Raw genomic sequence first — 20,754 nt, forward strand, 5'->3', positions numbered from 1 at the left:
TGTCAGTGGGACTGGGATAGGAGCTTAATCCAAAGCTTCTGAGGGAACAGAATTCTCCTGTGGGAAACTGTGATGCAGGGATATTTGCCACAAGTCAGGAGGCAACTGCAAACTGCTTATAGCATATCAGGGTGCGTGAGAGTTGTAATAGCAAACTAGAGTTTGAAAAACTGTTCTTGGCCCGCTGGAGTTCCACATCAGCCTCAACCTTTCCGGTATGTGCACTGAGTTACGAGTAGGCTTTGCATGAATGCAGGAGGAATCTGGGAAAAAATGGAACTAGGCAAAACCTTGAGCAAAATGCTGTTCTATGCTCTTTATTAATTCAGCATGTAAAAGACTCAACCCAGAATCCTTTACTATATATCTTTTAAAAGTGAGTTAAGCTTAATCTTGTGTGCATATTGTGCCTTATCTAATGTGATCTAAATCCTGGGGTTTTTTTTAACTGCTCCTGGAGAAATGCTGTTTCATATCGATTTAATTAAAGGTTCTGATCTCTGGATTCCTTAGTCATTCACTTTTTAAGCCATTCACTTTTTAAGCTTGGTGCAACATCTTGCATATTCATATGGTTTAGTTTATCCATCTTTACACTGGCCATGGTGCTCTAGTAGAGCATTCAGTACATGATACACTGAGAAGAAAAGAAATGTAAACTTTGTTGAAAAGCTGGGTTAGTAAAGCCAACCTCTCCCCTTAGTCACAGCTCTCAGTGTAGCCCAGGAGTGTTGTGGGCACACAGTTTGTGTTGACTGGGAGTGGGGCTGTGGCCCAGCCTCATCCCCAGTGGCTCCAGCTGTGCAGGACAGGTGAGCAGCACTGACAGCAATGAGCCATGGGGTGCCCAGGGGTGCTGAGCAATCCCCAAAGGGAGCAGAGGGCACACAGGTGGAATCCATGCAGGATCAAGAGTATAAAAGGTTGTACTGAGGAACAATAAAGAACAGATGGCTGAGGCCTTCTTTGGTGTTGGTTGTGGCTCCACTGTGTTTCCAACACAGAGGTGTGTGGATGCTGTTGGGATGAGTGACAGGATTTGTTTTGAAGTATTTCTAGGTAATTCTGCCTGCTGGCTGCCTCCATTAAGACTTGGATCTTCTCTTGCTATTTACATTCCTTCTGAGTTGATAATCCAGTTTGACTGAGCCATAAATGCTGAGAGAGAAATGCTGTTTGATAGAATTTGTACTGAGAAAGCCAGCGTGAGGAGGAAGCAAATTCAATAACAAGTTGGAGCTGGCAAGAGTGATTTAACCAGAACCTGTGCCAGGAAACTGTGGTGAACTATGAATGTCCTTCTGAACACCATGACCACCCTTTAGCTTTATGATGGGTTGAACCTCCACTAGAAATAAACACATCTGAAGTTGTGCATTTTTGCTTTTCCAGATACAAACACTACCATTTATGTCAATGTCATGGTTTTTTTGTTGTTGTTGTCAGCTTATGTCTTGTAGACTGGTGAAGGATTGTTTTTATTTTATGGGAGGCAAAAAAGGATGCTTCACGTGTCATTACAGCCACAGAATATTTACTGGGGTGGCATTGGCAAATGGATGCCAGTGAAATGGTGCAAAGAGAAGGAGCAGGTGCTTCTTTACAACTTCCACAGACATACAGAGTTTTTGACTGGCAAGAGATGTCTGGAAATGAGCTTTCCCCATAAAGGCTAATGATCGGCACATGAATTTAAAACAAGGAATGAAGCTGCCTTCATTGAAAGACTGATTTTAGTCCTTTGTCTCTCTTGATTTTGCACTAATGATAAATTTCTGCTGTCCCCTGTGCAAAACTTTTTTGCCATTGCAATTGCAAAAGTAGGAGCAGTGTCACCAATGAACAAGGTCATTGCAAAAGAATGAGTGAAATCCACATGCCTCCATTAAAAAAACCCAGAAATAATGTTTAAGAATAAGTTAGTTAGACGTCTAAGCCTCCAAGAAGTCTGCCTTTGAGAGTGACAAACCTGTAGGCAGCATCTTGAAGTTCATAAACTTCAAGCATGGAGTCATACCGCCTATTTCCTAATCAATTTTGTCCAACTTGGAAATGGTTGTATATTTTTATCCTGCTCTGATTCCTGTAACGGTTACAGAATTTACAGACTCTTTCGCTTGGAAATACTGTAAATCATTTTCCCTGCCTTTAGCTAATGGAAGGACAGGTATGCAGTGAGACTAGAAAACACAATAAATAACTTCCATGTCTACTTTGAATTGAACACTTTAGAGCAAGTCTTCAGTTGCAAAGCCCCACCAGACAGACCTTTTAGTATTCAAATTGTGCTCACTAGAAAATGGCTGCAGGGGAACTGCTGATGCTCTGCATATTTTGTAATTTGTCATGATCAGGCGTACCTCAAAACACGACCTGTAGTTTTTTTAAGGACAGCATTGAGCCATTGGTATTTTAACATAAAGCTGGTTCTGTGGATGTGCATTGGGGATGAAGATAACTGGAACTCAGTCATCTTTTTTCCTTTTAGTGCTTTGATGATGATGGTGCTGCTACCTCTATTACAAGTAGGCATAACCTTGCTGTTCTCCATTTAATCTAAATTAAGGATGACCCTTGGTCCTTGCAAAGCTGCCTGGTTTGTGTTTGTAGGGCTGGTAAATACTTGCTTGTGCAGTAGTACTTCTTTATGGGAATTGGTCTTCCCCAAATTTCATAACAAGTTTGCTGCAGGTAAAAGCAGTCTGTGGTCTGGATGAGATAGGAACTTGTGTGGCATTTCAAATCTAACTTAGAGGTTTTAACGGTGAAGAATATTTGTATCTTAAGACTATTTTCGTTTTCCCTGTTGCTCTTTGTTATGTAGTGCTTGAGCCCACAAATTGGAAGCATGAGGCTAAAAGCTGAAAAATGCAAGCAGAAACAAAAAGCCATATGGCAATAGCAGGAGTTTCTGCCACCCCACCTTAGGCTCGTGACAACATGCCCTAGAGTTAACCTACAGTCAGGAGCTAATAATGACACAGATGGAAGTGAGCTAGCATATGTATTCCAAGTAATACCCCTCAGGTTTTAATCAGCATCTTTTCTGTGTCAGGCATCTAAATTGCCGTGGAGAGATTAGCAAAATATGCCTGTGGTACGCATGGTAAAGGCAGCTTTGTGTACTGGCTGAATTGAGGGGTTGTGAGCAAGAGCTCCCCTGTTCTCCTCTGGTTGGTTCAGTGGTGACTTGCTGCAATCTGGGGTAAAATGTTTAAAATACTTGTGGGCTTTAGGCTGCCCAGAGGGGAAACACCATTTCTGATGTGGTTCCTTCTCACCTAAGGATGTTGGGAGTCAGTGTTTGCAAAGCACTTTGGAGGCTTTGATAGCACGTTCTCCAAAAAGTGTTGTACAATTGGAGAGTCACAGCAGCTTAAGTACCAGATTTCTTAGTTCTGGCAACCTCTTTGCCTCTCTATAACTACTAATTATCTCTTGTGTGACATTTTTGCTTTTGATTTTGAATAGGACGGTGACTTTTCCAGCTATTCTGTTATGTTGTGGAAATGTTTGGGAGAGGGAGAATACTTGGCTGTTTCCAAGACTAATTGTGTAATTTGATGTTTCTTGCTTTAACTTTCTCTTTCCTCCCCCACCCCCAGCTATTAGAAGAGAAGCTGTCCTTCCCTGCAGCATAGTGGGATCTGCTTACATGAAGGGACAGGTATTGAAGTTTTTCTAGAGACGTGTTTATTTAAAGACTGAAATCTCATATACAAACCTACCCTTTGGAGCTTAAGGGCTCTTACAGTGAGAACAGTGCTTTGCTGGCAGCAAAGCCACTTTGTTCAGTGGGGGGTTGTGCATGAAATGGGACACCCAAGTGAGGAACATTAGGTGGTGCTGGGCTGGATTTTGCATACTTCTCTTTATAGACATGTCCAGGCTGTTTATGTGCTTATATCAGTGAGGGAAGAGAAGAGCTAGCCTGCACACCTAGAAAGGATTTTTCCTTTCTCTTTAGACTGGATTACCAAGTATCCATGTATCCCTCAGGAGTCCTGAGGAAGCTGCTTTGCTGGAACCTGTCACATTTTGTTCTGATACAGCTATTAGCTGTAGTTTAGGTTGTGACCCCATCTGATTTTCTGGCCACATAAATACTGGTCACCTTTGCAACTGATACAAGTCTATGAATGAAACACTGTGGATTTATACCAGGCAGGGACTGTGTCCACTAGAATTAGGTCCACTGGAACTTAGTCCTTCAAGGAGCTTCCATAATTTTTGTGGATATAATTCCCCATGATGCCACAATCTGGAATGTCTGGTGGCAAGTGTGAAAAGTCAGGAACCATGTAACCTCATTTTTAATTAGGAAAGGGAAGGTTCCAATGTCTGTGTAATTCACAGAAATCACAGTGTAACACTCCTTGGTGAAAGAAATTATACCATTATACAGCTGGGAGAATGCAGGGGTTGGATAAATTAATTTTTCCTGTAAGACTGCAGGGAGGGGCTTCTTTTCTCTATGTTCCATTAAATGTGTGTACCTTGAGCAGTACAGCTAATGAAGATTGTTTTCAAACCCTTGCATCTTTGCCAGATGTACCCTCCTCACTCCTTCTAGGGATTCCAAACTCTTTCCCTCAGTGGAGCTTGTGAAATCAAAGGGAAAATACAGTGTACACTGGTGTTTGCCCAAGGATGGAGGAGGAGAAGAGCTTGTTTGGGTCACTCTCAGGTGCTGGCATGCTGGTCATACAGCGTGACCCTGTGTATCCCTCTGCTGAATCTGGCTGAAGTTGGCCCCCAGATTTTTAAAATAGATTAGGATAGAGTACCAGCCATAGGAATTGCAAAAGTCTTGTTTCAACATGAAACCACTTAGAAGGTGAGGGAAAAAAAGCTGAAAACTGTAATGCTTTGAAATCTGTGGGAACCTGTATTGTCAGTGTAAAATATCATTGGTGAAAGAGCACTTCTTGCCAAAGTGTTTTCAGTGCAGTTATGTTAACATAGTGACATAATTTTCCTGTAGTGTTATCTCCCAAGATAAAGCTGTTGTCACAGCAAGACACAGGCAGGGCTGGCTGCCCAGTGCAGTGGATTCCCAATAAGCAAATCCTTCCATCCTTGTACAAGTCCTCGTTATTCTGTTAGCATTGATTGAGGTGAAATCTGCAAACCTACAGATTCCTCCTTCTGCTGTGGTTCTGCTCCATGTAACTTTGGACTTGAATACTGCCAGGAAGTGCTGTGGTACCTCAGAGTAAGCTTTTCTTCCTTGCCCTGTGTATGGAAATGATTTCCATGGGGATGCTGTGCTGACAGCTGGACTGAGCATGTGTCAAGAAAATCCACACACAAGGGCAGACAGCCAAAAGATGACTGAAACTCCACTAGCAAATGCAGGAGGACTGTTAATACCTGTCAGGGCTCTCACAACAAGCAGTTCTGGTTTCTGGTTCCTGCACATCACAATGTACAGCTGCATTTCAAGTACTGGCTATGGCTAAAAGCGAGGCATTGTCTCACAGCGGTGCCACACGCAGTCAGGGTCTCTGCAAGGTAAGAGTCCTGCAACAAGCAGGAATAGCCCTTGCTATCCTCTCCTCACCCTGGTGAAAGCACTGCCTGCCCAAACCACTGGTAACTGCTCCATCTGATCATCATGCTTTTTAACCATTTCTTTTCCTTAGCAAATCTTCACTTTCGTTCCTGTTGGGTGCCTAATGTTCTGTAGGTCCTAGGAAGCTGCCACTTGCAGCAGAACTGATGCCTGTGTGGGATGCTTCACATGCTGTTCAATAGTTTGTAGGCACTCTGAGATCCAAGCTCAACCGGTGCAGGAACTCCTGGGTTGTTCCAGGATGCTGGGCACATGTCACCGTTCAAGGGATCCAACTTGTGCTAGATTGCACAACATGGTCTGTTCTGTTCCTGCTTCTGGGTGCCAATTATCCTTGACTCCTCTGTGAGCTTCATGTGTGTACTTGGCAGAATAGCTTAGTCCTGTGATGATTCAGTGCAGTGTTTCATACCAAAGGGCCCCAGTGAAACAGAAGACAAACTACAGATGCTGCTCAAAGGTCTGAGGTTCTGCCTTAATGCTCTTTTGCACACAGGTTGAATTAGCATTTTCTAAAGCTCTAGTGGCTATTGAAGCAAATGATTTCAGAGAACTGTAATTATCTGCCCCCATGGAGGGGGCATCTTGGCATAGAGTAATTACTTAATGGATTGGTTTCATGGGGGAGTGGGAGGGGAGTATGTACCCTATTCTATAGGTGAACCTTCCTTTCACAGAGATTGCTTTCATGTTACTTCTGAATGACCACAGTAATGGCGTGAACATACCTTGATGTATACTCTAAAGAGATAAATGCAGATTTCTGAAGTCAGTTTTGAAATTGGGATTTGCTAATGCACGAGTTTTGGGCTTAGAGTATCATCCCTACTGTACAGTATTTGTGACATAGGACTAGAAGTGCAGCATGTTATTCTACCCATGGTACTCTGAAAAGCAGAAATAAACCTCTTGGTAGTGTTTAAATTTGTGGAGGACATTTCAGTGAATACCTTGGGATTTCAACGTGAAATTTTGGCCGAAAAATGTTGTGGTGAAGCACATTGTGTTTGATGGGAATGGTGGCACACACAGAGGCTCCTTTGGGAGCTGAGTTTCTTTGAGTACAGCTGGAATCACAGCTCCCCCGTGGTTTGAGTGCCCCAAGTGAGGTAGGCTGCATGAACAGCTCCAAAGGCACTAAGTGTGTCACTGGATCAATCATCAGTTCCCATTGTCACAGCATTAAAAAAGTGCACATCTCTTCTAAAGATATCTCTCTGAAAATGTATGATACCATCTGTGAACCTGGTCTGTTTCTTCACTTGTGCACACTGTCAAAACTCATCCTTCCTGTTTACTGGTATGGGCAGACTGGGTCTGAGTGTGTCCAACAGAGATCCTGCTGGGAGCACCACCTCGCAGTCCTGCACTTAGCCAATTTAAATGCAATTAGGTGTGTTTGCAATGAATCTGCTTTGCACTCATTAAAGCAGCTGAATTCTCACTCAGTGAGTGTTTGAGGCCTGCTTGAGTGTCTAGGAAGGAAGGTATGAGCAAAGTCTGTAGGAAACTCTGATACGTGGCTCTGTGAAGGATCAGGACTCTGATGTCATGGCATTATTACTTTGCCATTATTTTCTTTGGGTGCTTTCTCACCTCTGGTTGTCAGAAGCTGATTCCTGTATGTACTGAGGAGAAAGTCCAATAAAACCTTGGAACCCCACAAAAAATGCCATGTATTCCTTTAGACAGATGCATGGTTTTCCAGAGCCAATGTAGACATTGCTTGAGTTTCTTTGGTCTCACAAGCTGTACCACGGACAATATTTAGCAACATAAGATGAAAGTCAATTTCTCATGCTAAAAGTTCTAGTTAAAGTTAACACTTCTTGTAAATTTGCTTGCTGTTTATCTTGGACTTCAAAATACTTCACAGTGTCTGCTATCTCTGGCATTAAGACTAAGTAGATTTCATTACCTCAGGGAAAACCAACATGGGAATAAAAGTAAAATAGGTTTATTCTTCCTGACAAGAAGCACCAACTTAGAAGAATACAAATTGGATATGGTGTGCATGTGTATGTATTGGGGGGTGGGGGCTTTATTTGCAGTAATAAAATGTAATTATATACTTTGCTGCATAAATAGCCTTGAGGATGAGTAGAGTGTGTCAGACATCCAGTTATGCATGTGATAAAGGTTAATACTATTTGTTCTCAGTACATTTAGTCTTTGCAAATCATGTGCTGACATGCATCCTATTTTGATATCCGTTCACACACTCTGGTAATGATGCATAAAGCAGGAACTCATGCCTGTGGCATTCAGTAGGGTTTAGTAAATTGAACTTTTGTGTAAAGATCTTAGAAAATGGCAAGGCACAAAACGAATGTCACTTGCTGCTAATTTTATCTTCCTTCACGCACTCCTTTCTGGAGATTAAAGCATGAATCTCTTCACTACTGAAAGTTATTTCAACTCACATGGCACATATTGGGATCCAGGAAAGCAAATACATGTTCACAGCTATTCCTTAGGTCCCTCTGCTGGAAATATAACCTGTTAAGCTGGTGGATTTTTGCTTAAAAGACCTAAAATTAATGAAATAATTAACTGATGAATCTTCATTAAATACAAATACTGAAATAAATAGTACAGCAAGGTAATTGACTGCATATGTAAAGCAGCTGTAGCTAATTGACGTGACCTTCATTTAATGAGCCTGCTTCCCATTAGTGGAGATGCCTGCCACAATTCCGTGTCCTTGCTCTAGCTGTAACTGTTGGACTTTATTGGGCTGTGAAGTAGGTCACATCTTCCTGAGATCCACTCCAGTGGGTGACCTCTTTTCATGGCTCCAGCTTCACCGGAGTGCTGTGTGAAAGCACAGGGGACATTCTTGAGGCCATGAGAATGGACAGTGTTTCCAAAGCTGGTCTCAAATGTGATTTCTGATGGGCACACCTCATGTCCCGAGGGAGCAGCTTAAGGCTCTCGGGGAGGCTGCTGTGTATCTATGTTGTACATGTTCGTGGGTGTTCAGTGCCTGGGACAACAGATGGAGCAAGATCTCTTCTCCTAGAGAGGTCTGCAATCTTTGATGGCCTGAGGTGTGGCTGAACAGGAGCGCAGAAGGGTTGCAGCCTTTACTTGTTGTTTCTAGAAGGTGTGGTGTAGAGACCTGAACCTCCTACACCTGAGAAGGGAGGGAAAATGACTGATGTTGTAACATCAGTGATTTTTTTTTATTGTGTGTTTGTGGGTGCACGTCTTTCTACAAGAAGTCATGGCTACACTGCTAGTCTGGCATGCAGATGTGTTGATGCCCTCAGAACTTGCATTATCAGCCAGGTTGCTCCAGTGGTGGGCCTCTGTGGGGAATAGTGAAATAGTGGCTCAGTCTGCCAGCACAGGCTCAGGCATGGATGTGCACAGAAATGCTGGGGCATCTCCCTGCAAGGCCTCTCACTGCTGGCTGTGCCCAGTGATCAATACCTCTCTTGGTAGTAGCAGGCTGGGAAAATAGGAAAATAGTTTTCTCCCATGTTCCCAGCCCAATTCCCCTTCCCCACAGGGTGGCACAGTGACTGGCTCATCATCAGAAGGATGTGCAATATGTTAATGTTTGGGGTTTACAAGACACTTAAGGTAACAGGACAGGCACTACCTTTAATCTTTGCAATATAGTGAAGGTTTGGTGGTTGGAGAACAGAGAGGAAAAGGACTGGAAGGTGCCATCCAAAGTGTTCCAGTGACCTTATTGATGCTGCATTGGGATAATAGTATTGCCTCATTAAGAAAGAGATGAACCGTGCTGTTGTGGTTTGATGCTGGCTAAATGCCAGGCACCCTGGGAAAAACTCTTCAGCCATTCTCCTCTGCTACAGTTGAGCAGAGGAGGGGGAAAGGAAACCCAAAGGGGCTCATGAGTTGAGGTAAGGATTGGGAAGAAATACTTGAAGGGCAAAATAAGCTGAAAAATTAAAAGATATTTTAAAAAATCACTTCTGTGGCTGGCTTATTCTCTCATCAAAAAATCAAGCCAGGTAAAACCAGCACACATGCTTTTGTGTGTCAGTTCAACAATAGCTGAAAGGTTGTGGGATTCTGTCTGTGACATGAGATATCATATTCTGCTACAGCATGTTGAACTAGTTGATATTTATAAGCTGCTAATACAAATTGCTATGGTCTCTAAAATGAAGATATTTCCCAGGTGATAAAATACTACACCCTTGTATTAAATCACTTGATACAATTTTGCTGCCAAAGATAAGGACTCTGTATAGTGCTCAAGTTGCTGTCAAGATAGAGAGAAGAATGTTTTTACATCCTGCTTCTGGAGTTCAGCTTAGTCTGGGGCTCACTTGCAGAGCAGTAGATGTTTGATCTGTGGTTTCTTGCTGGCAATATTCCTTTATCTGTGCTGCTAAAGCTTAGTTTGACATGCTCTTCTACAGATTTAAATGGGAGGAAGAGGATTGGCTTTTAAGCAGTGTATCATCAGGATGTTATGTGGGTCATGCCTGTCTAAAAATTGTTGTTTTTCAGAGTCTAGTTGTACACAGTTTCTTGCAGCTTGTTGTGAGTGAAGCTGCCCAGCCTCTGTTCTGTTCTCTCCCTATTCTGTGTGAGGTGAGCAGCCCAGTGACAGGGGTGAAGGATGTGGCCTGCTCCAGGGTTCTTCTCTCCTTTGTTCACTTGTCTAGCTTGAAAAGCACAGAGCAGCTCCAGCTGGTGTGCTTACCTGATGGGGCAAACTTCTCCCTGCTCTGTGCTTGTTTGGTGCCCCTTGTGCCCTCTCTCTTGTGCCCTACATGCTCAGAGAGACTCTGTCCCACAGAGTCAGGAACTGGCCAGGACCTCTGGGCACTGCTTCCATAAAAAGAACAGGAACTTGGTTAGGAGCCAGAAGATCTGTTTTCTGTTCATTGCTCTGGTGGCCACAGAGTGTGATGTGTGTGTTTGGGGTTCTTTTCATTTTAAACAATTCTCTGAAGAGAGAGTGTATAAATATTATTTTTCTGTTCCACTGGCTCTGCATTTGTATGTTAGCTGAGCCACCCATCTTCAAGACAAGAAGAGTTGCTTTGTCTCTCATTGGGTAGAGGAAGACTAGCAATCTTTTTCCTTCTTTTGTAAATCACCTCTGTAATGCCTCTTTTCCTCTCATTTGAGGAAGAAATCTGACACTCCCTTTAGAATGTTTTAAAAATTCCAACAGGAAAAAACTGCAAAATATTAATGTTCTGCATGGTTAGAGCAAACACTATGTTCCTCTGAGTCACAGATGTCAGGTTTGTTTAATCTTAATAAATCTATGCCACAACAACACTATTGAACAGGAAGAGGGATGGAGGGATGAAGGAAGAGTAGTGCTGGGTTAGAAAGGATTCTTGGCCAAAATCTTGTTTAGTGGGAGTCTGGAGATGAAGGGGGCATGGGCATAAACCTGAACACTTCCCACCCTGCCTTCATTAATTACATCTTGGACATTGCCTTTCTAGTGCACATTTCATTTTATTTGTATGTTTTATGATAAATTGCCTTTCCATGTTAAGTCATAAGAGTACTCATTTCCCACAGTACATTTGCTGGAGATAAAGTAAGCCTTTTTACATAGCACCCTGTTGGCAAACAAAAATAGCATTTACTCCAATGTGTGTTGCCAAGTATGAGGTACTTCCAAATGAAGTTCAAAAGCTCTGAAACATGCATTAGCTGCTTTTTCAAAAATGTGAACAATGCCACTGCTTTCTAGCAAACAGAACTGGTGAGAAGAGGGATTGGAAGGGAAAAAATAACAACTGGTGTGATAGATGTTGTAGTAGTGCCGGGGATCAGACAGAAGGCATAGCTCTCTGTCACTGCAGGATTTGGGGGTGCTTCTTGTAACAGGACTTAGAGCATCTACTCTGCCCTTCAGGAGGAAACAATTTCTACCTGAGCAGCCTTAGCAAAGCACTTGGGCAGGAGTTCATGTGAGCTCCCCGCGGCTGGGAGTCCCCACAGGAGTGAGCTGTGCTGATTCCAGGCCTGGTGAGGAATTGTCTGACCAGCACTCCTCTCTGGTGCTACCCCTCCCCTCCCAGTGAGGACAGAGATGAGCATGCACATACACCCTTAACACCTGCCAGATTTGGGGGCAGAATGTGAGAGAAACGGGCCAGCGGCTGTATTTCAGCATGGCAGTAGGGCTGGCGATGCTGGGTTTCATGATGGCCCCTGGGCTCTATCTAGGTGTAAATAAATGTTTTAGCCACCTGAGAACAGGTGCTGTGGGGCCCTGGAGAAGCACAGGGTAGTGGCTCTGCTGCTGTCACTTCAGTGTAGCTCTTCCCAGCTGTGTGTTCCAGCACGCCCCTTCCGTGCTGTTCACATGATGCAAGCATCTGTCCTGCTCAAGTTTACTGCTCCAGGCCATGTTCTTGTTCTCTATTTATGTATACATACACCTTCTACGTTTAGATGAGAAATTGACAATTGGATGGCTTCTTCCTGTGTTTTGAAGATTGCTTTCAAAACACAAATGCAGTTTATCCTGGTGCTGCTCAGCTGCTTGTTTGTTTGGGTTTTTTTTTGTGGGCAGAATGATGAGCTATTTTCTGCCTTAGAGAGATCTTCAAAATCAAGTATTTACATTTGCGCTTGAAATGGAAGTCTTGCCTCTCAGAGCTGTGGAGCTGTGTTTTATTGCTGAAATGTTGTATTGCTAAAGAGCAGTTCTGCTTTTGCTGTTACTTGGAATAGGTGTAATTGGTCAATAAATAAGGAGTCTCTGTAGTATCTAATCTAATACTTACACTGAGTGATTTTAGCATGTAGGAGCCGAGTTGCTGGGATCAATGTTGCCTGTGCTGCAGCCTGTGCTTTTTCTGAAACTCTAATTTAAAGCACAGTCTTTAACAAGAGTATGCTTCATCACTGGTAATGAGTTGCAACTGCGTGCAGAACACCTCTGTAGAAAATGCACAGTCTTGTGAGTTTTATTACTCCAAACCTCGTAAGTTAATTTGTTTTTCTTGGTTTTTACAGTTCCACCAAGTGAGAAGAGTGATGACCATCCTTTTCTTTACTATGGTTATCTCATACTTCACTTGCATGAAAGCTGCCCCAATGAAAGAAGCCAGTCTAAGAGGACAAGGCAGCTTGGCTTACCCAGGTCTCCGGACCCACGGGACTCTGGAGAGCATAAACGGGCCCAGTGCCGGTTCCAGGGCGCTGACATCGTTGGCAGACACCTTTGAGCACGTCATAGAGGAGCTCCTGGACGAGGAGCAGAACATCCAGCCCGGCGAGGGAAACAAGGATGCAGACTTGTACACATCCCGAGTGATGCTAAGCAGCCAAGTGCCTTTGGAACCCCCGCTGCTGTTCCTGCTGGAGGAGTACAAAAACTACCTGGATGCCGCCAACATGTCGATGCGCGTGCGGCGCCACTCGGACCCCGCGCGCCGCGGGGAGCTGAGCGTCTGCGACAGCACCAGCGAGTGGGTGACGGCCGCCGAGAAAAAGACTGCGGTGGACATGTCCGGGGCCACCGTCACCGTGCTGGAGAAAGTCCCCGTGCCCAAAGGCCAGCTGAAGCAATACTTCTACGAGACCAAATGCAACCCCAAGGGGTACACAAAGGAGGGCTGCAGGGGCATAGACAAGAGGCACTGGAACTCGCAGTGCCGAACTACGCAGTCTTACGTGAGAGCTCTCACCATGGATAACAAAAAGAGAGTTGGCTGGCGCTTCATAAGGATAGACACTTCTTGTGTATGTACATTGACCATTAAAAGGGGAAGATAGTGGATTCGTGTTGTATAGATTATATTGAGACAAAATTATCTATTTGTATATATACATAACAGGGTAAATTATTCGGTAAAAAATAATTTTATGGACTGCATGTATGACTGAAGTTTATACAGTACAGTGGTTACACAATCTATTTATTGAACATATCCATGACCTGAAGGGGAACAATAGTCATTTGCGCACAAGTTTAAACAAAGAAACAAAAAAGAAAATCAAAAAAAAAAAAAAAAGAAAAAGAAAATCAAGCGAACAAAAAAGTCTGCATTACATTCCTCCATAACATTGTGGTTTGTCGCCGTTGCCAAGAATTGAAAATATAAAAAATTTAAAAAAAAAAGAATAAAATTGCATGCTGCTTCAATTGTGAATTAATGATAAACTGTCCTCTTTCAGAAAAATAAATTGAACCAAAACATTCTGTTTACATTTTAGACAGTAAGTATCTTTAGTCTGTTAGTATATATGTTTACTGCTTCTAACTTCTGATAGCGTTGAAATTAAAACAATGTCAAGGTGCTGTTGTCATAGTTTTACTGTTTCTCTTTTACTTTTGAACTCCCATCAGATTGAAAAACAAAAAAATCATTACGTTATTCTGGATTAGAAAAAAATTTGGTTTTTGTATGTTGTGAAGGTGTTTGCAATAGCAGTCCGACTACTGACAAAAATAATAAAAAGAGGCAACTGAAAAAGAATGGTGATGTTCCACTTCACATTGTTGAACTTCAGGCTTAAAGACAACACTTATTTAACTGTATGGCAACATGCTTTTTTGGTTGTTGGGGGGGTGGTTTGTTGTTGTTGGGTTTTTTTTTTTTGTCTTTCTTTTTCAATTTTCAGTCTTTTGAGACATGCATTTGCTTATACCATGTTTGCTTGTGTTTGAGAATTTTTTTTCCCCTTTTCTCCCTCTGGAGGGACATTGGTTGTGATCTTTAAGTATTTCACTTACCATAGAACTGGAGCTTGTCATATAGAGAATATTCTATAGTGTTCCGAGCAATTATTTTCCTATAATAAAAGACTGTGCTTGGATCAAATGTCTTGGTGAAGCACGGTGAGAGTGTCACTAGAAAAAGGGTCTAGGAAAGAGGATGGAGGGTCTGAAATCAGGCTGGTTGTGGGACTTTATAGCTCAGCCAGTTTGGGAACAAATGACAGTGCTTTGGGTTGGCTGGGGCTGTCCCAGTTGCAGTCATTACTGAATGTGCATCACGTTAGAGAGCAGAGCTTGGCCATGTGCGTGGATGCCCTTCCCCTGCAGAGCATGCCAGCAGCCCCAGCCCTGCAGAGCTGGTGGGCACACCCTGGGGCATCTGTGCCTGAAGGAGCCCTGGAAACCAGCTTGGGAATGGGACAGAGAGGAGCTGCTTCCAGCAGAAAGAAATTGGCATTGTGTTCATGTGGCTCCACCTCTGCCGGCAGGCTTACCTTGTGAAACAAATACTGCCACTAAAAATCCACTCTGGAAGCAAATCAGGAGCAAGTGCTGGCAGAGCTGGCTTAGCTTGCTTAGGTCTGAGGGATGTGCTCACTCTGTGCTCCCCCTCTGCTGACAGAAGTACTGCTAAGAAGGCAGGTTGTGAGGCTGAGCTGTGCACAGCACACTGGCCACAGTGGGCTGAGCACTGAAATAGCTCCTTAGAAAGCTCACTGGAGGCTCAGGCTATATTTGTACCTCCTGGAGATAAAAAATAGCTGAAGAGGTAGGAGAATACAGCAAAATATAATCTGCTTCTGAATGCTGTAGAATCTGTGTTTATTAAAACTCTGACTGGGCAAAGCTTACAGAAATATGTTTGCCCCAGGAATGCTCTTTGAAGAGCATATTTAAAACTGATTTTGTGTCATCACTGGTAGAAACCCATGCTGGAAGCTAACAGACACGACATCAGTGATTTCTTCTGCTTTGGGTAGAAGGGCAGCCCCTTCCTGAGGGTCACTGCCTGTTAAAGTGCCAGTGGCCAGACTGTGAGTGAGAAGAGAGGGTTGTGTGACCCACCTGAGCTTCAAACTTCAGCCTTCCCCATTGACTGCTGATGGGCATTTCCCACACAGGAAAAAAAAAAACAAAACAAAAAAAACCCTTATTGAAATTCTCAAAACTTCATCTCAGATATTCTTCATGCAAATTAAATCATAGTATCAAAGACTGTTTTGTGTTGGAAGGGACCTTAAAGATCCCTTTTATCATGGGCAGGTCCAGCTTCCACCTGAGCATTTCACTGCCCTGGGGCCACGCCTGTGTGTGTGTTGTAATTGGCATTGGGTAAAGCCAGCGTGGCTCAGGAGCTGCTCTCAGCAGCACTGCTCACCTGCAGCAGAGAAGTGCTCTAATGCTGGCTCCTCTCAAAACAAGGGCTGGCTGCTGGGAAGGAAAGGATGGTGCTGATGTGGGAGCAACAAACAAATCACTCAGCTAGACTGCAAGGGATAGCTAGGATCTGACAGGAATCCAATAACTGCCAGTTCAAAGAAACTGCCAAAAGAGAAGCCTTAATGCCCAAATCATGCTAGAAATAAAGCTCCTTACTTCTCAGAGTTAACTGTGGCTATATCCTTTGCTTGTAAATGCTCAGCTGGCACAGTGAGGGTGGTGCAGGTGTGGCAGAATGAGAGGAGTGGGATGGTGGCTTCAGAGGGATGAAGGACATCCCGTGGAGCTGGAGGCCCAGAGAGCTGTGCCTGGTACCTACACCAGAGTGACGTAGAGATTGCAGAGATGTGATTGAGAAGGTGCCAGCTCTGTGCTCAGTAACTGATCAGGAATTGATATTATTGATATTATTGATACTGATATTGGCAAAGAACTGTGCCTGGTACCTACACCAGAGCGATATTCCCCAGAACATGCCAGCTCTGTGCTCGGTAACTGATCAGGAATTGATATTATTGATATTATTGATACTGATATTGGCAAAGAACTGTGCCTGGTACCTACACCAGAGCGATATTCCCCTGAGCATGCCAGCTCTGTGCTCGGTAACTGATCAGGAATTGATATTATTGATATTATTGATACTGATATTGGCAATTAACCTGGAGAACTGTGCCTGGTACCTACACCAGAGCGATATTCACCAGAACATGCCAGCTCTGTGCTCAGTAACTGATCAGTAATTGATATTATTGATACTGGCAATTAACCTGCAATAGTGATTGATATATATTGACATTATTGATATTGGCAATTAAGCTGCAGCCCCACAGCTCTGACATTAGACATCCATGCTCACAGGCTGGGCAGTTTTAGTTAACACAGAGACAGAGAGGGGAGGGTTGGTTTTCCTTCACATCACTTCATTAAACTCTTAATTAAACTTCATTAACTCTTGCTGTGGTCTGTTGGTGACAGAAGTATTCCATGCATGTCAGCAGGCCTAGTGCTGTGTTAAAGGACTCTTGCAACTGTAAGTTCATGTCTGTGGCCTTGTTCTCTATTATTCATCTTGTGTAACATAAATATTTATTGTATATTTATATAATTTTATGGTTTTTTGGGAAAATACTGAAATTGGCATTAAAATTTAAAAGCAACTGCGTCATATTGTAAATATAATTGAGCTATATTTAAGTGTACTGATTAACATAATATATGTTTAACTAGAGTTTTTTATGTTTTTAAATATATTTTCGAAATACATATATATATATATAAAATGGGGTTTTTTGGGGGACCATGTGACTTTTCTCTAATTGTAAAACAAACTTGAGTTTTACTATAAATATGTGTGTTCTTTGTTTTAAAACAATTTTTACTCTATTTTAGCAATAAAATCTCACTCGGAGGGCAGGTAGCCCCCTGTTTCATAGCTAGCATTGGGAGGGGAGGGATAGCAAGAATTTACTCCACATGAAAGCTGGGGATGCTTGCAGGATGATGCATTTCCATTTAATTCCAGCACAAAAGTCCTCATGAACTAAAAGCCCATGAATGACATATATATGGTTTTACTCAAGTATAAAATAAAGAGCATAAGGGGGAGGGAGTTTCTACCCTTAGTAGCTAAGGGATAAGTGACACATAAATTCAATAGCTACAGTCATGTGCCTGATTTTTAAATCGTTAGTTTAAAATTTATATTTTAAATTTATATTTATTTTTTTAAAATTTATATTTATATCCCCTGCACTGATTTATGACCCTACAGAGTGCTAGGAGTGAGATTCCTTGGATTTAACACCTTGTTGGCATTTCTAAAATAATCTCTACTACAACTGCCAAGCCTGTACATTTAGTTATCCCATAGACCTTTAATAATCAATAAATCCTCACGAGGAGTAGAAAACTTGCATATAACTTAAGGAGGGGGGTGGGGGGAAGCACAAACCCACACTCTCCCCAAAAAACCTATTGCTGCAGATTTTTCAGGAGCCCAGTACCAGCAATATCTCACAAAAACTGAGGGAATTATTCTTCTGCAGATGGTCACTGGTATGAAACACACCTGCATGCACATTACTTTTTTATTGTCACCCTGACATGGATGCTGCAGCCCTTGGGATGTGGATGGGCAGAGCTGCCTTTTGGCCATGCCATGTGCCTGCCTCCTTCCTGAGGCAGCACAGAGAATTTGCTTCAGCAATTAAATATGTGTCCATGGTATGACATGGGTGCCCAGGAGATGGAATGCACACACTCAAAATGCAGATTTGAGCTGCACGGGAAGGTACAGGTGCTAACCATACAGCCAGCCACTCTCTACTGAGTCCTAGCTCTGGAGGGGAAAACAAAGGAATTCCCATGGATTGCTCACCTGGAGAAGAACAAAAAAAAAAAAAAAGATTCATAGCTAGGCTTTAAAATTACTCAGCAAAAAAATAATAGAAAGCAATAAAAGGTTTTTGAAGAGAAGCGAAGGCTACACTGAAGTGTAATGGCGGGGGGAGGATGTTTATTTCAGTTTGTCCCAGGTGGATCTAATACATGGCTTCCACAGGCTCCTTCCCCTAATTAAGTCCTCATTGAGGAGACACCTTCTGGCAGGTCAATTAAAATGGAAAAGTAATTGATGCCCTTGTTTTGAGTAAATATAAAGAGCACTGACATCTGACCTTGTGAAGGAATTGGAATTTTAAAGGCAGGGAGTATCTGTATGTGGTGTTTTGGAAGAAGAGGAGGTTTTTTTTTCCCTGAACTTTTTTTATACGTAGAGTTTGGTTTTTTAAAACAACTTCCTACCATTTTGAGTACTCAGAGACTGTGGTGTTGCTACAAACCAGAGAATTTAGGGTGATAGCTTTATTTTGATGCCTGTGGGAGATGGACTGGAGATAGCGCAAGTGATCCCGCTTTTCCACACAAGATCTGGGCTCACCTGTGGAACTTTAAACGCTTCTGGTAAGTCTTTCAAGTCTTTTAAATCCTGTTAGACAGTGGCAGAAAGCACTTGGAGACAAGCTGCTCTTTGTCTCTCCCCATCCAGGGGCACAGAGCTGCAGGTTTTTGCTTTGCTGTGCAGTCTGTAGAACCTGCCCGTGACCTGCTCCGTCCTCCAGGCTGCAGTCCCACACGTGGAGCTGTGTTTATCTCGGTCTGAGATCACTCCTGGTGCTGCTGAAGCGTCTCTGCTGCTCAGGCTGGGGTGCTGAGCAACCCCAGGACTGCTGCATCCCTGCTCTGCAGGAACAACGTGCAGGGTTCCCAGGATTGGCAGTGCCTGGGAGGAGCAGGGGCTGCCCTGCAGCCCAGAGCCCTCCCCTGCCTCACTTCAGAGCTCATCTGAGCAACAGCTGCCAGGCTGCTCATGCAGAGAGGAGGGTTTGGCTGTGAGGCTTCTTGCCTAAATGCCCTGTCCTGCCTGGGCCAGCCAAGGGATGGCCTGCAAGGAAGGAGATGTCCTGCTGGGAGTGCAGAGTTTGGCACTTCCACAAACGGCATCTTGTGAGTCTACACTCTGAGAATGTCTCCCTTTGCTAGAAGAATCCTTTCCTTATCCTGTCCCTTCCTGCCCTTTAGTAAAAAAATCTGGTGTAGCCTAAAGCCTGTGAAGTTCAAACTGCAGTTGATGCAGTGTGTAAAGCAAGCTGCCTGCTCCTCCTGTGTTATGTTAATTACAACAGCCTTTAAAACTGCTCAGACTCTAAACAGGGGTGCAGGTACCTGCTGGACTAAATATTCCTTCAACTTCCAGGGTTTTAAATTCCTTCCAGGGTTTTAAATTATCTTGAGAAGATTTCCAGTTACAGCATTCTCTGACCTTTAAAGACCATTCAGACTCATTTTTTTTCTAACCACAACATGGCCCTTCATTGAAGTTCCACTGTATTTGGACTCCAACCTTGGGAACGTGTTATTTCAAGACAATATGAAATATGTGGGACCATGTTTCTGTTACAAAAACAGTGCTGCCAGTGTCACCATTTGCTGCCATGGAACAGCCCAGTGAGGCCCTTTCTCTTCCAGATGTATGCTCTGATTGGAACAGCTGTAAAGCTGAATGGAAGGACATACCCAAAAAAATTTGGGAAATAGAAAAAGAACAAATCTAGCAGCTTTGTTGAGAGCAAAGAGCAGGTGATGTACTGCTGCTTCCCCTGGACATCCCCACCTTGGCCATGCAGCCACAAATGCATATCTAAAGTCCTGTTTAGCTACAAGAAACTCAAACTGTGCAGCTTTTTTTTTTTTTTTTAATTAGTCCCTCTGGTTTGCTTTATTCTTGGGCTCAGCAAAATGTCTGTCCTTGATGTCCCTGTGTGATGCAGGCCATCTGGTGAGCAAGAACAGCCTCAGCAACACAAGTATTTATTAAAAAAATCAAAGCAAATCACGACATCACCTTGTAAATTAATACTGGGGGTTTTTTGCCTCATGGGAGCTCCTGCTCCTGAGGGTAGAGCCAAAGGGACGTGCAGATCTCTGCTGACAGGGGATTGCCAGGGCTGCAGCAATGAGGGGACACGTGGCTGTGTCACCCAAGGTGAAACCACCTCCCAGCTTGTGACCACTCTTCCCTTGGCTTTGAGTAAATGAGTCTTGGACGTGCCTGAAGGGTCCAGAGAAAGCCTCACCCAGCTGCAGCTGAGCTGCTCAGAGCAGCCTTATTCTCTTACACCTCTTTCCCTGTGAGCTGCCCCTCCTCGCTGTGCTGCTGCGCATCACTCACTCCTCCCCTGGCAGGGCTATGCGTTCGGGCATGCCCATCCCTCCTGGCTGCTGTGCACTCTGCTCAGGGCTCTGCTCAGCAGCTCTCAGGGCAGCAGAGGGAGCAGAGCAGCCCTGCTGCCCTGCCCTGCCCCGCTGTGTCACCCAGCTCCCTGCTGGCTCCCTGCAGGACAGCACACAGGGCGCTCCAGCCTGACAGCTCAGCCCCGCAGGAGGAACGGGCCATGCCCCTGTTCTCAGGAGCCTTGCTGCAAACAAAGCTGTCTAGTGAAACAGAAATTCATCACCTGCTGTGCCAAACAGCAGCTTTGCCTTCCCAGGGGAA

General features: G+C 43.7%; 1 protein-coding gene across 4 annotated transcripts in view; it reads left to right on the top strand.

Annotated features, from left to right (window-relative positions):
- The window catches only part of BDNF (brain derived neurotrophic factor), a 40,695-nt gene extending 23,731 nt beyond the window's left edge, over nt 1-16,964 (top strand). For all 4 annotated transcript variants that reach the window (XM_036384479.2, XM_036384477.2, XM_036384478.2 and 1 more), the window contains exon 2: nt 12,551-16,964. In XM_036384479.2, the coding sequence (XP_036240372.1) occupies nt 12,551-13,312 (762 nt within the window). In that variant the 3' untranslated portion in view covers nt 13,313-16,964. The remainder of the gene's footprint in view (nt 1-12,550) is intronic.
- Nucleotides 16,965-20,754: the final 3,790 nt, after the last annotated feature.

Source organism: Molothrus ater, chromosome 6 (genome assembly GCF_012460135.2).
Source record: "Molothrus ater isolate BHLD 08-10-18 breed brown headed cowbird chromosome 6, BPBGC_Mater_1.1, whole genome shotgun sequence".
Classification (NCBI taxonomy): Eukaryota; Metazoa; Chordata; class Aves; order Passeriformes; family Icteridae; genus Molothrus; species Molothrus ater.